The sequence below is a fragment of the Pseudophryne corroboree genome, chromosome 6 (assembly GCF_028390025.1).
Source record: "Pseudophryne corroboree isolate aPseCor3 chromosome 6, aPseCor3.hap2, whole genome shotgun sequence".
Lineage (NCBI taxonomy): Eukaryota > Metazoa > Chordata > Amphibia > Anura > Myobatrachidae > Pseudophryne > Pseudophryne corroboree.
This window is the reverse complement of record NC_086449.1, coordinates 837,840,685-837,862,021: the sequence shown is the minus strand read 5'-3', so window position 1 is coordinate 837,862,021 and position 21,337 is coordinate 837,840,685. Positions and strand designations below refer to the sequence as shown.

The window sequence follows — 21,337 nt, the reverse complement described above, 5'->3', positions numbered from 1 at the left end:
GACGCGCACAGCGCTCTCCTCCATTCAAGTTCAGCGTCAGACTGAGACGAGAATCGGCGTCAGCAGCAACAGGAGTGCGGGGGGTGCCGGACATTAGGGGGTGTCTGTGTGCACCAGGCACCACCTGTGGGCGCACCTATGACTGTTATCCAGTTACATATTTACTCATTACAAATAATTCCCATTAAACAGCGTTATCTGATCTATTCTTCCTCTTATTCTGTATTTTATCACAACAGGGGCCATTTTATCCGATAGATAGTGTCTGCAATCACTGTCTGATATACGCAGGCCGTGGGTGGTCACGCGTGTCACAATGCATACAAAGGCGTGGGTATATCAGAGCGTGACCGCATACACAAGAGTGGTATATCTATTACATGTATCATGTATCTGCTTTATGTTTTATCTCTCTCTCTGTATATATATATATATATATATATATATATATATATATATCTTTGTGTTATGTCATGGCAGGTTTTTCAGAACTGTTCTTGCCTGGGGCATATAGGGGTCCCATCCACAAATGCCTCGGCCAGGCTGGGAACGTGTCCCAGGAGTGAGAGCTGTGACAGAATGTTCCTGTACTACATCATCTCGCAGGTCGTCACTACAGTGGTGTACGCAGTAGGAGGATCTGCAGCGTACGTCCTCGTCCTCTGGTGAGTGTCCTCCTGCCTGGAGCAGGAATGTCCCATCTGTGTTCCTGGGTTCTGATGCTTCCTGCGGATCATACGCTATATATGTTATATAATTCCTCACACATACACTGTACACTTTCAGAACACATCAAGCATTGGATTTATTCATACATATAACTTGTGAGTAATAATGTGATTTCTGTGCACTTTGTCTTTCAGTTACATCACACTTTACTTAAAACAGACAATTCTACATGCTACACCCGGGACTCAAACTCCCAACCTCATACACTACAGTCAGACACACAACACATGGCGCTATTAGCGCTTGCATAGGAAAGCATGGTAATTCCAACTGTTGTATATGAAGCGAGGTGTAACTGTTAGTTGTCAACCATTGCAGCTAAGCAGATCTATGTAGTGTGTGGCCGTGTACTATGTATATCTGCTTAGCTGCAATGGTTTAGTAATAGTTACAACGTTGTGTCCCTTAGACCTAGTGCCGGCTTCCCAGTTAATGCTGCATTTTAGTGGCAGACGAATCAAGGAGTAATGGGCCCTACACACTTTGCGAACTGCCGCCGAGCTGCCTGACGGCGGATACGGCCGACGGGCAACCCGGCGGCGGGGGGCAGTGAGGGGGGGAGTGAAGTTTCTTCACTCCCCCTGTCACCCGACTCCATAGCAGTGCATAGAAATATGGATGAGATCGTTCATATCTTTCAGTATTATCGTCCAGTGTGTACTAGTAGGGCCTATTAGATTCTGTAACACAAATCTTTAACCACCTGCAACATGTACAGCAGCACATTGTAATGAACTGTGCAAAACAGAACACCTACCTACTTTGCTGCCCCCTCCTCTGGGAGGAGGCAGCGTTGTAGGTGCATGGGGGCATGGCCAGCAGCAAGATGGGCGGTCCTGGGGCGTGACTGACAGGGAAGAGGGCAGTACGGGGGCGTGGTATAAGGATCGCATCATCGTGGCTCTGCCCCCCGCTATGCAGTGCCGAGAAAATAGGCACTGTATAGCGGGGGGCGGAGCTACGATGACGTGATTCAGCACAAATCGCGTCATTGGACCCCCTCGGACCACCCACTTGTTCTCTGCAGCGGGCGGCCGAGGAGGGGTGTAGAGAGGCTGCAGGGAAAGCGGAAGGCTTGCCACCCGATTTTCGGGAGCCTCCCGGCCATTCCGGGAGGGTAGGCAAGTATGATATATATATATAAACATACTGTACACATTATATATGAAACCTCTTCATCTTTGTGCTGCAGGATCGTTACTCCAGACCTGAAAGCCCTGGCAGTGGGGGTCTATATGTTACTGGTGAGAATGCTAGGTGAGTGTGAGAACCGCCAGGCACCGCTATAGGTGGTAACTGGTTATTATAGGGACCTCCCCCCTGCCCCCTGCCCCTGAACCTCACTGACCTTTGTATACACTGGTAATCCTTCTGTCTTTATTTTGCAGCTGGAATTCCAGCCCCCATCTACTTTGGTGCTCTCATAGATAGAACATGCCTGAAATGGGGGACCAAATTATGTGGCGGGCGAGGGGCCTGTCGGATGTATGACGCCACCTCCTTTAGGTAAGTGGCGTCCTGGAAGCGAGCGATACACCGGCTGATAGATGGCGCTATAGTGGAAACAAAGTACCAGCTGCAGGGTCACACCACATTTTTGGGGTGACAAGGCGGCCCAGCTCTACCAGAATGACCCCCAGAGGAGGCAAGCCCACTGTATAATGTGGCCTGTGTAGCCCCTTCTACCCCGATCGGTAAATCATACATGCTGAGAACTATGGAATAGCCTAATGGCGCACTGTGTACTCTGGAGACGGGGGGCAGAGAGGGGGCACATAGCGCAGGGTGGCACAGGACACTATGGGGCATATTTGTCAAAAAAAATAAATGCAGTATATCCAACAAAAATACAAGGGGATACCGGCAAATATTAAGCTTATCTTCAACCTAAGGTGAAAGTTACGGTCAGATTTTCCGGAGCCCTGTCCTGGCAGCTAGCCCGTGGTCTGCATTCTGCTAGATTGTACTTCCCAGTAGCGCGGCCGGGGTCCTGAGCCGAATACAGAATGACTGCGATCACCTTTACCTGTCGCAATGACATGTTCCTATTCCGTGTCATTGTGACATTCAGGTGATAAGTGATGATAAGAAATGATAATTATAGTGACCAAGAGCCTAATACAACATGGATCACTAAATTGCAAAATGGCAAATCGGGCGATTATCGTCAGACTGCGCAGGCGCTGCGAATGCATTGCGCTTGTGCGATGACTGCATTGCAATTGCCGTGCGTTCGCAGGGTCAGTGAGATGCGATCACAAATTGAGTGACAGGAAGTGACCATTTGTGGGAGGTTACATGGCGTTTGTGGGGAGTGGTTGGGAAAATGCGGGTGTCATGGATGCCTTTCAGAGGTGTTTCTGACGTCAGCTACAATCGCTTGCAATTAAAAACATGGCGGCGGTGCGACTGCATCTGCGTTACTCTGAGTAGGCGTGGGTCAACTGCAACTGTCATATGTTACTCTGTTTCTGCGTATGGATTATAATTCTGTGAATGCATACGCATCGCTGCAATCGGATCGGTGGGCATCTTTTACCGCCACAGGGCGGTTTTTCACAGGCGACACGGCAGCAAGGCATCGCAATGGCAGCAGCCGCCCAGAAGTGAAGAGACACCCAGTGAAGCCATTGCAACAGTCTCAGCCACTGTATACTCCGTCGCAAATATCACGCAGTGCCTTATTGGGCGCGCAGAATGGCTGTGTGAGCTGTGACGCTGGCGTCATGTTTTATGCGTACAAGTATCACAGTCGCACGCAGAGACAAGCCCCAAAAATGGTCACAACATGCCGCCATATTGCAGACAATCCCCGTTACCTACCCTAACGGTCTCCACCTGTCAATCACTTTGCCACTGTTTACTCGCTGCGAGCGCCATCGCAACGGTACCTTGGTGCATACGCACTGCAGCCGCTGTGCATGGGCAGTCTACCAGAAACCGCTCAGTTGCGACACCAGGTTGAGACTTGCCGCACCCATGTGCGTAGGTGATCCCATTTACACGCACACATGCGCGGAGACACTGTTCGCAGGAAATGACCGGCGTTTGCCTTGGTTAGCGGGTAAGAGCTAGGACTAATCTGTATCTCTGTGTATTCCTCTCCCCAGAAACACCTTCCTGGGCCTAGCCACCGGGATCCGGGCACCGTCATTTATTTTATTCATCTGGTTTATATTTATGGTGAAGAAACGGCTTTCTGTGAAATCACCGGAAAACGGGGTGCTGCGATCAGACGCCACAAAGAAAGAAGTGCGCCCAGACGATGCCACCAAAGAGGACACTGCCGCCATAGAAATAGAGAAAGAAACGTTCATTTAGCGCAGCGTGACACGTGCTGAGTGCTGTGACTGTTATGTGTATATGTAATCATTGTATGACGCGTCTCGCCGGTGGGTGGATAGTAATATTCCTGTGCTATAATTATATTGAGTCACAAGCTGGTAGCTGAATAATATACTCTCTGACCAGACGCTATTACAGTGAATCTCTCTGACTCAATAAATAGTCCCAGACTGCGCAGTGCGTCCGTAATGGCGGCTGGCGGAAATCTTTGGGGAGACGTACAAGGGAGCACATCATATAATGTCATTGGCACAAATGTAATTTTCCATGTTATTCTGGCATTTTGCGCCCAGGGTTAATCTCCGAGAAGGGAATAACCTCGTTACCGGTGAGGCATGAGGCACCTGTCATATGATGGCATACTACCAGTCCCTTATACATCCATTTATATCATAGATAACAGAGCAGCCACAGAAGGTTCCCAAGCAGCGGCGATACTGTAATGTCTCAGTGAATAGGGCTAGTAGCGCTGATGTGTACACGCGGCCACAGATATACGGCAGGACATCACACTGAGCTGTGACATCTCTTGGGCATCTGCGCTGCGGTCTCTGCAGCTGAGCGTCCGCCACTTTTAGTTACGTCTAAAATGCCGCTGCAAATTGTATCTCAAATATGTTATCACATTAAATGTCCCCCGCCTGGTGAGCTGCATGACATCTGGCTGCACGTAACCTCCACTTCATCTACCAGTGTGTATAACAGTGAGTACGGCTGTACCTGCTTCATCTTCAATAAAACCGCTCCACTGGCTAAGTTCAAATGGTTCAAAGTGCCGGTACTCCCAAAAGGTGGTTGTAAATGATAATTCCGGGTAGAATAAATGATCCACACTAGTCCAAAGCCATCCGGGTTAGGGTAGTGCAGCCCAAATCTTTTGCTGACATAATCCTGCAGCTTTATCAAAGTTGGCACGTAATGTTTGTCACAAAGCTGCAACGAAGTGGTGTCACTAGTAACGGTATATGGTGTCACTCGTATCGGTACACGTGTCACTAGTAACGGTACACGGTGTCACCAGTAACAGTACATGGTGTCATTAGTAATGGTACATGGTGTCACTAGTAACGGTACACGTATCACTAGTAATGGTACACGTATCACTAGTAACGGTACATGTGTCACTACTAAAGGTACATGGTGTCACTAGTAAAAAGTACATGGTGTCACTAGTAACGGTACTTGCTGTCACTAGTAAGGGTACATGGTGTCACTAGTAACAGGAGATGGTGTCACTAGTAACGGTACTCGGTGTCACTAGTGACGGTACTCGGTGTCACTAGTAAGGGTACATGGTGTCACTAGTAACAGGACAGGACATGGTGTCACTAGTAAGGGTACTCGGTTTCACTAGTAACGATATTCGATGTCACTAGTAATGGTATTCTGTGTCACTAGTAACGGTACTCGATTTCACTAGCAGGGCCGTAACTAGGGGGGGCTAAGGGGGCATACGCCCTGGGTGCAGGATTTGAGGGGGCGCTGAGGAGTTACAGAGGAGCAGGGTTTTTAGTTTTGTTTTTTTACCGGCAGTGTTGTGCTGCCCCAGTGAGATAGCAGACGGCTGACGGGGCAGTCTCTCTGATCCACCTGTCTGGCTGTAGCTGCCTCCGACGCTGTGCGGGTGAGCTTCAGTACCTGGGATCTCTCCTATGTCGGCTACTGTCTTAAACTCTCGTCTTTGCCGTGCAGTGCTGCGACTAGCGTGCAGTGCACTGTACAAGCTATAGAAGCGAGCTGTTGGTGCTGTGTTTTTCAGCAGGCTATGATCCCGGCTGCCTGCCCAGCACCAACCGATAACAAGCTGCAGGCTACACCACACTGCCCAGGGCTTATGCTTGCTAACAGCATACCTCCCAACTGTCCCGATTTTCGCGGGACAGTCCCGTTTTTTGGGGACTGTCCCGCTGTCCCACCCGCGGGCCGCAGTGTCCCGCGGTGGGGGGGGCAGTTGGGAGGCTCCTGCACGCGCTGCTCTGCTTAGCAGAGCAGCGGTGAATAGACGCTGTGCGCATGCGCGCAGCGTCTATTCAGTCCAGACAGAGGGAGAGAGGGCATGCCAGCAGCTCACGGAGCGCTGGGCATGCCCCCTCAATGACGAAATCGGGGGCGTGGCTCGCGATCGCGGTCCTCCCGTGAGGCCACGCCCCTTCCCCATAGGCCACGCCCCTTTTTCGGGAGCGCGCGCGGCTTCGCCGCACGTGTGTCCCTCTTTGCAAGTGGCTAAAGTTGGGAGGTATGTAACAGGTGCAGTCACCGATGTTACAGAAATCAAAGGTTCACTTTGTTTAGCTGACGCTGTGCACTTGACAGTGGAAACTTAGAGCCTGGACAACCTCCAGCTCTCACCGAGTGTCACTACATCAGCTTTGTGGTGAGTTTAAAGGCAAACTTTATTGTGGGCACTGTGCTCTCAGATGGGGGGATTTGGTGTAGTATATAGGGTGTGTAGTGTAGTGTATAAGGTCATGTAGTGTAGTGATGTAGTTCAGCGTGTAGGGGATGTAGTATATCTATATAGTGCAGTGGATAGGGGAATGTAGAGCAGTGATGAAGTGTTATGATATAGGGGTCATTCCGAGTTGATCGCTAGCTGCCGTTGTTCACAGCGCAGCGATCAGGCAAAAAAAAAATTGGCATTTTCTATGCACCGCAATGCGCATGCGCGACGTACGGGTACAAAGTTCTTTGTGGTTTTGCACAGGTTCTAGCAAAGATTCCAGTCGCACGACACAACGCAGGATGATTGACATGAAGTGGGCGTTTCTGGGTGGTAACTGACCATTTTCAGGGAGTGCTTAGAAAAACGCAGGCGTGCCAGGGAAAATGCAGGCGTGGCTGGGCAAACGCTGAGCGGGTGTGTGACGTCAAAAGCCGTCCCTCCATCGTTATAATCAGCGCGCACGAAGAGTAAGTCCAGGCCTGGTCTTGTTTTGGACAAAATGTTTTTGCAGGCGCTCTGCTGCACAGGCGTACGCACTTCTGCAAAGCGTAAAGACACTCCCAGTGGGCGGCGGCAATGCGTTAGCACGGCTGCTAAAAACTGCTAGTGAGCGGTCACCTCGGAATGACCACCATAGTGCAGTATGGGGACACACAGGGGAGCATGTAGTTGGAGGTGCATGTGACACATAGGGCATTTGAGGCACATAGGGGAATATTGTCCAATAGTATGCCCCTTTTTTTTAAAATCTGACAAGGTTTTATTTGTGGGGGGGTGGGTGTTTGTTTTGGGGGGCGGGCGCCAAATTACTGCCTTGCCTCGGGTGACAAAAATCCTAGTTTCGGCCCTGCCACAAGTAATGATACACGGTGTCACTAGTAACGGTAGACGGTGTCACTAATAACGGTATATGGTGTCACTGGTAGCGGTACACGTGTCACTAGTAACGGTACACAGTGTCACCAGTAACAGTACATGGTATTAGTAATGGTACATGGTGTCAATAGTAATGGTACACGTGTCACTAGTAACGGTACACAGTGTCACTACTAACGGTGCTCGGTGTCACTAGTAATGGTAGTCGGTGTCACTAGTAAGTAATGGTACTCGTGTCACTAGTAATGGTACATAGTGTCACTAGTAAGGGTACATGGTGTCACTAGTAACAGAACATGGTGTCACTAGTAACAGTACATGTGTCACTAGTAACGGTACATGGTGTCACTAGTAACGGTACATGGTGTCACTAGTAACGGTACATGGTGTCACTAGTAACGGTACATGGTGTCGCTAGAAACGGTACTCGGTTTCACTAGTAACTAATGATACATGGTGTCACTTGTAAAGGTACATGTTGTCACTAGTGACGGTATACAGTGACACTAGTAATGGTACACGTGTCACTAGTAACGGTACATGGTGTCACTAGTAAGGGTACATGGTGTCACTAGTAACAGAACATGGTGTCACTAGTAACAGTACACGTGTCACTAGTAACGGTACATGGTGTCACTAGTAACGGTACATGGTGTCACTAGTAACGGTACATGGTGTCACTAGTAACGGTACATGGTGTCACTAGTAACAGAACATGGTGTCACTAGTAACAGTACACGTGTCACTAGTAACGGTACATGGTGTCACTAGTAACGGTACATGGTGTCACTAGTAACGGTACATGGTGTCGCTAGAAACGGTACTCGGTTTCACTAGTAACTAATGATACATGGTGTCACTTGTAAAGGTACATGTTGTCACTAGTGACGGTATACAGTGACACTAGTAATGGTACACGTGTCACTAGTAACAGTACACAATGTCACTAGTAATGGTACATGGTGTCACTAGTAACGGTATATGGTGTCACTAGTAACGGTACACGGTGTCGCTAGTAACGGTACTTGGTGTCATTAGTAACACTACACTGTGTCACTAGTAATGGTACTCAGTGTAACTAGTAACAGTACACGGTGTCACGAGTAACGTACACGGTGTCACTAGTAATGGTACACTGTATCACTAGTAATGGTACACGGTGTCACTAGTAACAGTACACATTGTCACTAGTAACGGTACTCGTGTCACTAGTAACAGTACACGGTGTCACTAGTAACGGTACACGGTGTCACTAGTAACGGTGTACAGTGTCACTAATAACGGTACACGGTGTCACTAGTAATGGTACACATGTCACTAGTAACGGTATATGTTGTCACTAGTAGGGGTACACGTGTCACTAGTAATGGTACACGGTGTCACCAGTAACAGTACATGGTGTCATTAGTAACAGGACATGGTGTCACTAGTAGTAACGGTACATGTGTCACTAGTAATGGTACATGGTGTCACTAGTAACGGTACTCTGTGTCACTATTAATGGTACATGGTGTCACTAGTAATGGTACATGGTGTCACTAGTAACGGTACACGTGTCACTAGTAACGGTATATGGTGTCACTAATAACTACACGGTGTCACCAGTAACTGTACATGGTATTAGTATCGGTACATGGTGTCAATAGTAATGGTACACGTGTCACTAGTAACGGTACTCGGTGTCACTAGTATCGGTACTCGGTGTCACTAGTAATGGTACTTGTGTCACTAGTAAGGGTACATGGTGTCACTAGTAACGGTACATGGTGTCACTAGTAATAGTACATGATGTCACTAGTAACGGTACTCGTGTCACTAGTAACAGTACACGGTGTCACTAGTAACGTTATACAGTGTCACGAGTAATGGTACACAGCGTCACGGTATACAGTGTCACTAATAACGGTACACTGTATCACTAGTAACGGTACTCTGTGTCACTAGTAAGGGTACATGGTGTCACTAATAACGGTACATCGTGTCACTAGTAACAGGACATGGTGTCACTAGTAACAGGACATGGTGTCACTAGTAATGGTACACGTGTCACTAGTAATGATACATGGTGTCACTAGTAACAGTACCCTGTGTCACTAGTAACGGTACACGGTGTCACTAGTAATGGTACTCGGTGTCACTAGTAACGGTACTTGGTTTCACTAGTAATGATACATGGTGTCACTTATAAAGGTACATGGTGCCACTAGTAACGGTATACAGTGTCACTACTAACGGTATACAGTGTCACTAGTAACGGTACACTATGTCACTAGTAACGGTACACGGTGTCACTAGTAACGGTACTCGTGTCACTAATAACGGTACATGGTGTCACTAGTAACGGTACATGGTGTCACTAGTGACGGTACACGGTGTCAGTAGTAACGGTACCCGTGTCACTAGTAATAGTACACGATGTCACTAGTAACGGTACACAGTGTCACTAGTAATAGTACAATGTGTCACTAGTAACGGTACTCAGTGTCACTAGTGACGGTACACAGTGTCACTAGTAATAGTACACTGTGTCACTAATAACGGTACTCGGTGTCACTAGTAACGATATACAGTGTCACTAGTAACGATATACAGTGTCACTACTAACGGTACACGGTGTCACTAGCAATGGTACACGGTGTCACTAGCAATGGTACACGGTGTCAATAGCAATGGTACACGGTGTCACTAACAATGGTACACGGTGTCACTAGCAATGGTACACGGTGTCACTAGTAATGGCACATGGTATCACTAGTAACAGTACATGGTGTCACTACTAACAGTACATGTTGTCACTAGTAACGGTACACGGTGTCATTAGTAATGGTGCAGTGCTACAAGACCACTCCTGCTGTATCTGTACTACATATACTGGACTTTGAACAGCCACCTACTGTCGATCACCTACAGAAGCCTGGGACATTGAGGTGCAGCCTGGTGACTGACTTAAAGTGCACCACCCAACTATCCCACGTGTCCTGACTGTCATGGAGAGCACATAGACCATTGGTTCCTGTACTGTGTGCATAGGCGTGGGTGCCTCAGGTAGGTGGTCCAGGACCCAATCAAGTTATTTATAGTCAAAGTGACAGGAAAAATCAGTGCTGGTGGCTGCCAATCATACAACATGGACAATCAGAATCACAACTGTGCACCACCACATAACTGCCCCTAGTGTATATTTATCCTTCCACCCTAGTCTCCTACACCTCCTCCTCTGTTTCCCCTCCATCCCTCTGTTTCCTTCCCCCTCCTTTCCTGTTACCCCACTTTCATTTACCTCTGCCCCATGGTCCTGCTACCCCACAACTCAACCCTGCTCCCTCTCTCCCTTCCCTGTCACCTCTCCACACCCCCATCCACATCACACTGACCTCCCTCCCTGCCCACCTCCTGCAGTTTCCCCGCCTAGCTCAGGCACCCGTACCATCACTACTCTCTCATCATCCCTGCCCTCAACGTTACTCTCACCTCACCGCTACAGCATCCCTGATAATCTCATTCACATCTCTCCCACAAACTCACACCCTCTATCCTGTGCCCTCTGGAAAGCCAGATCTGTTTGTAACAAACTGGTTCCCACTCATGACCTTTTCATTTCCAACTCCCTACACCTACTAGCTATTACTGACACCTGGATTACCCCCTCTGACACTACTTCTCCTGCTGCTCTCTCTGCTGGGGGCCTCACATTCACATACGCACCCCGACCTGGGGGTCGCCATGGGGGTGGTGTTGGGGTCCTTTTACCTTCTAGTTACTCCTACCAACTCATACCACCAGAACCATACCTTACATTCTCTACATATGAGGTCCACGCCATACGCCTCTTCCAACCAGTCCATCTTAGAGTAGCTGTCATTTACCGCCCTTGGCGCTGCTTCCAAATTAATCGACAACTTTGCTTCCTGGCCTCCTCTCTTCTGACATTCCCTCCATTATCCTAGGCGATTTCAACATCCCTATTGACATCCCCACACAATCCCCGGCCTCTAAACTCCTTAACCTCACCTCCTCACTTGGTCTCTCCCAGTGGACCTCCTCACCCTCCCATGTGAATGGGAGCTCACTGGATCTGGTCTTCACTCACCGCTGTGATATTTCTGATTTTTCCAACTCCCCATTTCCCCTCTCTGACCACCACCTGCTCTCCTTTAACCTATCTCTCTCGACTTCCCCATCTCTCCCTCCTAAGGCTACCATCACTAAGCGTAACATTGAGGCTATTGACACCACATTTCTTTCCTCCCTGTGACTCACTTCTCTCTCCTATTCTCTCTCTCATGCCCTGAACAAGCCACTTCCACATACAACGCATCCCTCACTTCTGCTCTTGACTCTGTTGCTCCACCAACCACTATTCACCCTCGCAGATTAACACCTCAACCCTGGCACACCAAATGCACCAGATATCTGCAAAAATGCTCACGTACTGCTGAGCGACACTGGAGGAAATCACGCTCTAAGGCAGACTTCCTCCATTTCAAACTTATGCTCTCATCCTTCAGTGCTGCCCTTTCTCTTGCTAAACAGTCATACTTCAAGAACCTCATCTCCTCCCAGTCTTCCAACCCCCGGCGCCTCTTTGCCACTCTCAACTCACTCCTCTGCCCACCTCCACCTCGTCGCCCTTCCTCACTCTCTGCTCTTGACTTTGCCACCTACTTCACATCCAAAATTGACCCCATACATCAGGACATCACATCACACCAGACCATCAGTAACCAGCTTTCTCCCATCCCTTACCAACCCTCACCATCCCTCGCACCTACTCTGACATCTTTCTCCCATGCATCTGGAGAGGAAGTCATGGCCCTCATTCGTTCCTGTCCCCTCACCACCTCCCCACTTGACCCTATCCCCTCCCGCCTCCTCCGCTACCTCTCTCCTTCTGCTTGTTCCCATCTTTCCCACCTTCTCAATCTATCCCTCTCATCAGGCACTGTCCCCTCTGCCTTCAAGCATGCACTCATCTCTCCTATTCTTAAAAAACCTACTCTTGATCCAAACACTCTCTCCAACTACCGACCCATCTCTCTCCTCCCTTTTGCCTCCAAACTCCTTGAGCATATTGTCTACAACCGCCTTACTTCCTTTCTTTCCTCACACTCACTGCTTGACCCATTCCAGTCTGGCTTCCGTCCTCTCCACTCCACTGAAACTGCCCTTACAAAAGTATGCAATGACCTCCATGCTGCTAAATCTAAGGGACACTACTCTCTACTTATTCTACTTGATCTCTCTGCTGCTTTTGACACTGTGGACCATCCTCTCCTACTGCAAATCCTTCACTCCATTGGTCTGCGTTACACTGCCCTCTCTTGGCTGTCTTCCTACCTTTCTGACCGTTCTTTCTCTGTCTCCTCTCATGACTCCACCTCCCCCTCACTTCCAATAACTGTAGGGGTACCCCAAGGTTCTGTCCTTGGTCCTCTTCTCTTCTCTCTCTGTACGTCCTCACTAGGTAAGCTCATTAGTTATTTTGGTTTCCAATATCATCTCTATGCTGATGACACCCAAATCTATCTTTCCTCTCCAGACCTCTTACCTGCTCTCCTCACTCGTATCTCCAACTGTCTCTCTGCTACCTCTTCCTGGATGTCCCAGCGCTTTCTTAAACTTAACTTGTCTAAGACCGAGCTGATCATCTTCCCTCCCTCCCAGATAACCTCACCTCCTACAATCTCATTATCTATTGATGGCACTACTATCTCCTCTAGCCCCCAAGTACGCTGTCTTGGAGTAATCCATGACTCCTCCCTCTCCTTCAAACCACACATTCAGCACCTCTCACAAACCTGCCATTTTCATCTAAAAAATATTTCCAGGATCAGACCCTTTCTGACCCAGGATGCTACTAAGACTCTTATCCACTCACTGGTCATCTCCAGACTGGATTACTGTAATCTCCTCCTGACTGGCATTCCTGACAGATACCTCTCTCCACTCCAATCTATCCTCAATGCTGCTGCCCGGCTCATCTTCCTCACCAAACGCACTACGTCCACCTCTCCTCTCTTACTAGACCTTCACTGGCTCCACTTACCTTTCAGAATCCAATACAAGCTTCTCACACTCGCTTACAAAGCCCTCACCCACTCCTCTCCCACCTACATCTCTGACCTTATCTCCCTTTACACTCCCACCCGTCCTCTTCGCTCTGCTAATGCACGCTGACTCTCCTGCCTACGGATTACCTCCTCCCACTCCTACCTCCAAGATTTTTCACGTGCTGCACCACTTCTCTGGAATTCCCTACCTCTCCCCCTCAGACTCTCCACCTCTCTACAAAACTTCAAACGGGCTCTCAAAACCCACTTCTTCACCAAACCCAGCCAAATCTCATCCTAACCCTCTGTTCTACACTCTCCATGTACCCCATCTGTGTCACCCCTGTCTGTCTACCCCTCCCCTTTAGAATGTAAGCTCTCACGAGCAGGGCCCTCTTCCCTCATGTGCTTATACTTTGTTACTTTAATAATCTTCAACTGCATCAACTCCAGCAGTCTTCTGCCAACTGATACTTATTCCAGTGTCATCTGCTGATGTAACTATGTTTAATTACCCCGTACTTGTCCTATACTGTCATCAACTGTAAGTTGCTGTTTTCCTGTTTGATTATTTATGTACTCTGTAATTGGGCGCTGCGGAACCCTTGTGGCGCCATATAAATAAAGGATAATAATAATAATAATAATAGTGATGACAGGGAGGCACTATTCACTTATTCACTTCATGTAATACTTTTTCCCCTAAATTTATCAGAATTTTTGTTATCCTGATTCAAGAAGGTTTGGGAATCTCTGGTATAAATTGATGGTGAATGGATCCTGGCAGCAATGGTTACATATTACCAGGGAGGGTTGTTGGGGGGAGGGACCTAGGACAAAACAAGTCCACCAATCGGTATACAGACATGACCTCTAAGGTGATGCAGCCAGACTCCCTTTATTGGAGGACCTTGGCTGTGCTTGTACAATAAGGGATAAGTATCACGTACTCATCAGTAATAAAGGGCCTCATTCAGAGTTGGTCGCTGCAGCAAATTTGTTAGCAGTTGGGCAAAACCTTGGGGGTCATTTTGACCTGTTTGCACGCTGGAAATTTTTTGCAGCTGTGCGAATGGGTTAGAACTGCGCATGAGTGCGAGTGGCAATGCACAGGCACGTCAGTCGCCGGCCATCGCAAACGGAGCGACAGACCTTACGAAGAAGCCGTTCGCAGCAGTGAACGCAAGAAGATTGACAGGCAGAAGGCGGAACTGGGCGGCAACTCACCATTTTCGAGGATTGTCCGGAAAAACACAGGTGTGCCCAGCCGTTGAGGAGGGTTCCTGACGTCAGCTCCAAGCCGGATCATCGCAGCGGGAGTAGCTCAGGACTTACTCTGCCATTGCGATCAGTTCAGTCAGTTTCGTTCCTGGTTTGATGTCACAAACACACCCAGCGTTCGCCCCCAGACACTCCCCCGTTTCTACAGCCACTCCCACGTTTTCCCCAGAAACGGCAGCGTTTTTCAGCACACACGGCCAGTTTCTGCCCAGAATCACCCACTTCCTGTCAATCACACTCCGATCACCAGAACGATGAAAAATCCTCGTTATGCCGTGAGTAAAATACCTAACTTTTGAGTAAAATAACTAAGTGCATGCGCTCTGCGAACATTGCGCATACGCAGTTTGCGACAAATCACTCCATTGCGAAAACCACTAACGAGCGAACAACTTGGAATGAGGGCCAAAGTTCCTGCTGCGATCAACCCTGAATTACCTCCAATGTCTCCTAAGGTGCAGTGATTGTGATGAGGTGTAATTAGAGAGCGAGCCACTAGAGGGCAGTGTGAGAGGATACAAAGGATGATTGTTATACACTGTAAGATGGGTGTAGATCGCAGGGGGGGGGGGGGGTGTCTTTAGTGACATTGGAATTAGGGACTAATTCAGACCTGATCGGTGCTGTGTATGTTCGGACAGCAGCGATCAGGTCTGAAGTGCACATGCACCAGCGCGCCATGCGCCGGCGCATGCCAGACAGCCAACGGCTGTCTTAGCCCTGCAATCGCCTCTACCTGATTGACAGGCAGAGGCGGTCACTGGGCGGGAGGTGGCGCATTTGGACGCCGTTTAGTGTGGGGGTCCGGGCAACACAGGCGTGCCTGGACCGTTGGGGGTGGGGGTGGGGGGGCGGACCGCGGTGGCTGTGTATCGTTACTCGCAGCTGCTGCAACCCGGGCAGTGTTGAGTAGCTCCTGCCAGCGTGCAGGACCTGCGCTGGTCGGGAGCTACTCCTACAGTACAAAAGCATCGCCGCTGTGTGATGCTTTTGTACTTGTGCGGGGAAGGGGGGGCGGACTGACATGCGGGGCGGACTATCCCTGTGCTGGGCGTCCCCCCGCATATCAGAATGGCTGATCGTAGCTGTGCTAAATTGATCACATCTAAGATCAGGTCTGAATCCCCCCCTTAGTTTTGTTCACTCGCTGCGCTGCGATCTACCGTCCTCTGTAAGGTGAGCCGCGACACATTATCCCTGGGAGAGCCCACAGATCGCACAGGACACCGGCTGCACTGTGATCTACCGTCCTCTGTAAGGTGACCTGTGACACATTATCCCTGGAAGAGCCCACAGATTGCACAGGACACCGGCTGCAGGTCGCACCTGTTGTGCAGGTTGTTACAGTTGCGGAATCTACAACGCAGCAGGGACAGTAACTAATACATCCTCCAGCTCGTTCTTATCCTCCGCACAGTGTACAGGTCTCGCGCTGAGCGCGTTATAGGGTGATTCTGAGGGTTATATTTACCTAGAATTGTGTTACTTCAGCCGCAAAATGCTGGACATCCCGCCGCCCATCGTATCTGAGCTTCCATGGCGCGCTGTCTCTTTCATGATACACGCCGTAGTCACAGTATGAATCCGCCGCCAGTCTGCGCCAGATCCATAGCACAGCGCAGATCACACTGTCCCGCACAGGCTCTGTAATGTGCAGAAGTAAAGAATGGTGAAATGTAAGAGAAGACAATGCATGGGGGCCCATAAACCGCCCTGGAGCTCTCAGGGGAGACATGGCGTGGGGTTCTCCCTATTGTTCCCAGGCTGAGCCTGCCGGGGGGGTAATGCTATACCAGGAAGGCTACAGGCTGCAGCAACAGCTGGTCACTAAGCGACAGAGCAGCGGCACAAACACGCGGCAGCATATAGCGCATCTATGAAACGTTGCCTCACAGCATGGCAGAAATGACAAGTGCTGCAAGATGGAAGTGTCCTTGAACAAAGCCGCACTGGGGTATAACGCACTGGGGTGCAGCGAACTGGGGTACAACTTACTGGGGTACAGCGTACTGAGGTACAGCGTACTGGGGTGCAGCGTACTGGGTTGTAGCATACTGGGGTGCAGCATACTGGGGTGCAGCATACTGGGGTGCAGCGTACTGGGGTGTAGCATACTGGGGTACAGCATACTGGGGTGCAGCGTACTGGGGTGCAGCATACCTTGGTGCAGCAAACTGGGGTACAGTGTACTGGGGTGCAGCATACTGGGGTACAGCATACTGGGGTACAGCGTACTGGGGTGCTGCATACTGGGGTACATCATACTGGGGTACATCATACTGGGGTTCTGCATACTGGGGTACAGCGTACTGGGGTGCAGCGTACTGGGGTGCAGCATACTTTGGTGCAGCATGCTGGGGTACAGCATACTGGGGTGCAGCATACTGGGGTGCAGCATACTGGGGTGCAGCATACTGGGGTGTAGCATACTGGGGTACAGCGTACTGGGGTGCAGCATACTTTGGTGCCGCATACTGGGGTGCACCGTAATGGGGTACAGTGTACTGGGGTACAGTGTACTGGGGTGTGGCATACTGGGGTACAGCATACTTTGGTGCTGCATACTGGGGTGAAGCATACTGGGGTACAGCGTACTGGGGTGCAGCATACTGGGGTACAGCAAACTGGGGTGCAGCATACTGGGATGCAGCATACTGGGGTACAGCGTACTGGGGTGCAGAGTACTGGGGTGCTACGTACTGGGGTGCAGCATACTGGGGTGCTGCATACTGGGGTACAGTGTACTGGGGTGCAGTGTACTGGGGTACAGCATACTGGGGTACAGTGTACTGGGGTGCAGAGTACTGGGGTGCTACGTACTGGGGTGCAGCATACTGGGGTACAGTGTACTGGGGTGCAGTGTACTGGGGTACATCGTACTGGGGTACAGCATACTGGGGTGCAGCGCACTGGGGTGCAGTGTACTGGGGTACAGCGTACCAGGGCGCAGTACAAACACATACAACTAGTTTTATTTTTTCCTTTTTTCCTATCTTATTTTGCTAACAAGTATGGAGTCAGACTGTGACCACAGTGGGTGGAGCCTGCGGAGTCACTGCAGCATTACTCTGATGGAATTAAACAGGGGACTGGATACAGCCCCTCAGATGGACACAGTGACAGCAGCAAAGCCCCTCAGATGGACACAGTGACAGCAGCACAGCCCCTCAGATGGATACAGTGACAGCAGCACAGCCCCTCAGATGGATACAGTGACATCAGCACAGCCCCTCAGATGGATACAGTGACAGCAGCACAGCCCCTCAGATGGATACAGTGACAGCAGCACAGCCCCTCAGATGGATACAGTGACAGCAGCACAGCCCCTCAGATGGATACAGTGACAGCAGCACAGCCCCTCAGATGGATACAGTGACAGCAGCACAGCCCCTCAGATGGATACAGTGACAGCAGCACAGCCCCTCAGATGGACACAGTGACAGCAGCACAGCCCCTCAGATGGATACAGTGACAGCAGCACAGCCCCTCAGATGGATACAGTGACAGCAGCACAGCCCCTCAGATGGACACAGTGACAGCAGCACAGCTCCTCAGATGGATACAGTGACAGCAGCACAGCCCCTCAGATGGACACAGTGACAGCAGCACAGCCCCTCAGATGGATACAGTGACAGCAGCACAGCCCCTCAGATGGATACAGTGACAGCAGCACAGCCCCTCAGATGGATACAGTGACAGCAGCACAGCCCCTCAGATGGACACAGTGACAGCAGCACAGCCCCTCAGATGGATACAGTGACAGCAGCACAGCCCCTCAGATGGATACAGTGACATCAGCACAGCCCCTCAGATGGATACAGTGACAGCAGCACAGCCCCTCAGATGGATACAGTGACATCAGCACAGCCCCTCAGATGGATACAGTGACATCAGCACAGCCCCTCAGATGGATACAGTGACATCAGCACAGCTCCTCAGATGGACACAGTGACAGCAGCACAGCCCCTTATGGACACAGTGACAGCAGCACAGCCCCTTATGGACACAGTGACAGCAGCACAGCCCCTTAGATGGACACAGTGACAGCAGCACTGCCCCTTAGATGGACACAGTGACAGCAGCAGTGGCGTAAGTTCGTCCCAGTCGCCCGGAGGCATGATAAATGTTGGTGCCCCCCTACATATACACATACACACACATACCATATGTAGCTATCCGGCACCCAGGGTGAACAGTAGCAGCGTGCTCAGGTACCTTTCCCAGTAGTAATATAGATACACATACAAAGTGGACGCACTCCAAGTCAGTTATTACAATAAAACAGACACCAGCATACCATTATAGTACACCTACAGTGCTCCCTCACCCGCCAGCAGGTCTCGATGGAGATGCTTTGGCGCAGTGGTGTGCCGATATAATTAGTGTTCACCGTAGGATTTTTTTTACGGCAGGGTGCTGATCACGGGGAGGGATGGGCAAACTTAGGTACATACTATAATGCTTGGTGCTCCCATACCTATGGGCCAAAACATGGACAGTCCGCGCCGAAGGCGCGCTCCAAAAATCTAGCGGCGTTGTTTCATAATAGTGGCAATTCACATTACACCACACGGTAGTGCACCTAATACACATTGCACCAGATAGAACCTCCTACACACTGCGACAGATAGAGCACGTTATACACATTGCGCCAGGCAGAGCACTGAGGCACACTGCACCAGGTAGAGAGCACTGAGGCACACTGCACCAGGTAGAGAGCACTGAGGCACACTGCACCAGGTAGAGAGCACTGAGGCACACTGCACCAGGTAGAGAGCACTGAGGCACACTGCACCAGGTAGAGAGCACTGAGGCACACTGCACCAGGTAGAGAGCACTGAGGCACACTGCACCAGGTAGAGAGCACTGAGGCACACTGCACCAGGTAGAGAGCACTGAGACACACTGCACCAGGTAGAGAGCACTGAGGCACACTGCACCAGGTAGAGAGCACTGAGGCACACTGCACCAGTCAGAGAGCACTGAGGTACACTGCACCAGGTAGAGAGCACTGAGGCACACTGCACCAGGTAGAGAGCACTGAGGCACACTGCACCAGGTAGAGAGCACTGAGGCACACTGCACCAGTCAGAGAGCACTGAGGCACACTGCACCAGGTAGAGAGCACTGAGGCACACTGCACCAGGTAGAGAGCACTGAGGCACACTGCACCAGGTAGAGAGCACTGAGGCACACTGCACCAGGTAGAGAGCACCGAGACACACTGCACCAGGTAGAGAGCACTGAGGCACACTGCACCAGGTAGAGAGCACTGAGGCACACTGCACCAGGTAGAGAGCACTGAGGCACACTGCACCAGGTAGAGAGCACTGAGACACACTGCACCAGGTAGAGAGCACTCAGGCACACTGCACCAGGTAGGGAGCACTGAGATTGAAGTTTACAGCTGCAAAATACTTACAAGGTTAATTTAGCCCAGGGGGACTCTCATGTGCTTACCGGGTCCGGCGGCGCACGGCTGGGTCTGGCGGCGTGGCGGGGTACGGCAGGCAGAAAACGGCGGGTTGGTAGGGCGCACAAAAACGGGCAGGGTGGGATTCATCTGTCTAAAAAAAGGTGCAGACACCTAGCGTGAACACTAGATATATATATAAAAAACACACAAACGCCTCATTCACTTAAACACACACACACACACACACGTCTCTTTCACTTACACACACAAGTCTCTCTTACATACACATGCCTCCCACTTACACACACATACATGCCTCTCACTTACATACACATGTCTCTCACTTACACACACACACATCACTCACACACATGCCTTTTACTTGAATGCACAACTTTCATTAAAAACACACACACACCTCACTTAAAAACAAGCACACACAAAACACAGTGCTTCCCCCCAAATACACCTCTCCCCTACCCCCCACACAGTGTCTACCTTTGGCTTTCATCATCAGGCTGACGGAGCAGAGAGCTTCCCTCGGCTGGCTAGAAGAGGAGCTGTGCTCTGGAGCTCCCCCTAGCTGCAGCCAGTGCCATCTCTCCCTACAGGAGGCAGCTTCCGTGTCAGTGACTGCTCCTCCGTCCACAATAGCAGCGCAGTTCTCAGGCTGCGGGAGACAGTGGAGGAGATGCGCCCCCTTGTGGTCAGGAGCCCGGCGGCAGCCGACTCCACTGCCTCCCACAGTTCCGCCCCTGGACAGCAGCACAGCCCCTCAGATGGACACAGTGACAGCAGCACAGCCCCTCAGATGGACACAGTGACAGCAGCACAGCTCCTCAGATGGACACAGTGACATCAGCACAGCCCCTCAGATGGACACAGTGACAGCAACACAGCCCTTTAGATGGACGCAGTGACAGCTGCACAGCCCCTTATGGACACAGTGACAGCAGCACAGCCCCTTAGATGGACACAGTGACAGCAGCAAAGCCCCTCAGATGAACACAGTGACAGCAGCACAGCCCTTTAGATGGACACAGTGACAGCAGCACAGCCCTTTAGATGGACACAGTGACAGCAGCACAGCCCCTTATGGACACAGTGACAGCAGCACAGCCCCTTATGGACACAGTGACAGCAGCACAGCCCCTTAGATGGACACAGTGACAGCAGCACTGCCCCTTAGATGGACAC

General features: G+C 50.5%; 1 protein-coding gene and 1 long non-coding RNA gene across 5 annotated transcripts in view; one reads left to right on the top strand and one right to left on the bottom strand.

Annotated features, from left to right (window-relative positions):
• LOC134933876 (solute carrier organic anion transporter family member 1C1-like) overlaps positions 1 to 4,837 on the top strand; it is a 135,103-nt gene extending 130,266 nt beyond the window's left edge. For all 3 annotated transcript variants that reach the window (XM_063929417.1, XM_063929415.1, XM_063929416.1), the window contains exons 12-15: positions 481 to 665; positions 1,922 to 1,986; positions 2,118 to 2,235; positions 3,840 to 4,837. In XM_063929417.1, coding sequence (XP_063785487.1) covers positions 481 to 665; positions 1,922 to 1,986; positions 2,118 to 2,235; positions 3,840 to 4,050 — 579 coding nt within the window. In that variant the 3' untranslated portion in view covers positions 4,051 to 4,837. The remainder of the gene's footprint in view (positions 1 to 480; positions 666 to 1,921; positions 1,987 to 2,117; positions 2,236 to 3,839) is intronic.
• On the bottom strand, positions 642 to 20,745 carry LOC134933878 (uncharacterized). 2 transcript variants are annotated; one of them, XR_010179769.1, is made up of 4 exons: positions 20,639 to 20,745; positions 20,185 to 20,291; positions 16,196 to 16,368; positions 642 to 726 (listed from the first exon to the last, which is right to left on the bottom strand). It is a non-coding gene; the product is annotated as an uncharacterized LOC134933878 (long non-coding RNA). The 2 variants fall into 2 exon arrangements; XR_010179768.1 differs by lacking the exon at positions 20,639 to 20,745 and having other exon boundaries at positions 20,185 to 20,611.
• Positions 20,746 to 21,337: the final 592 nt, after the last annotated feature.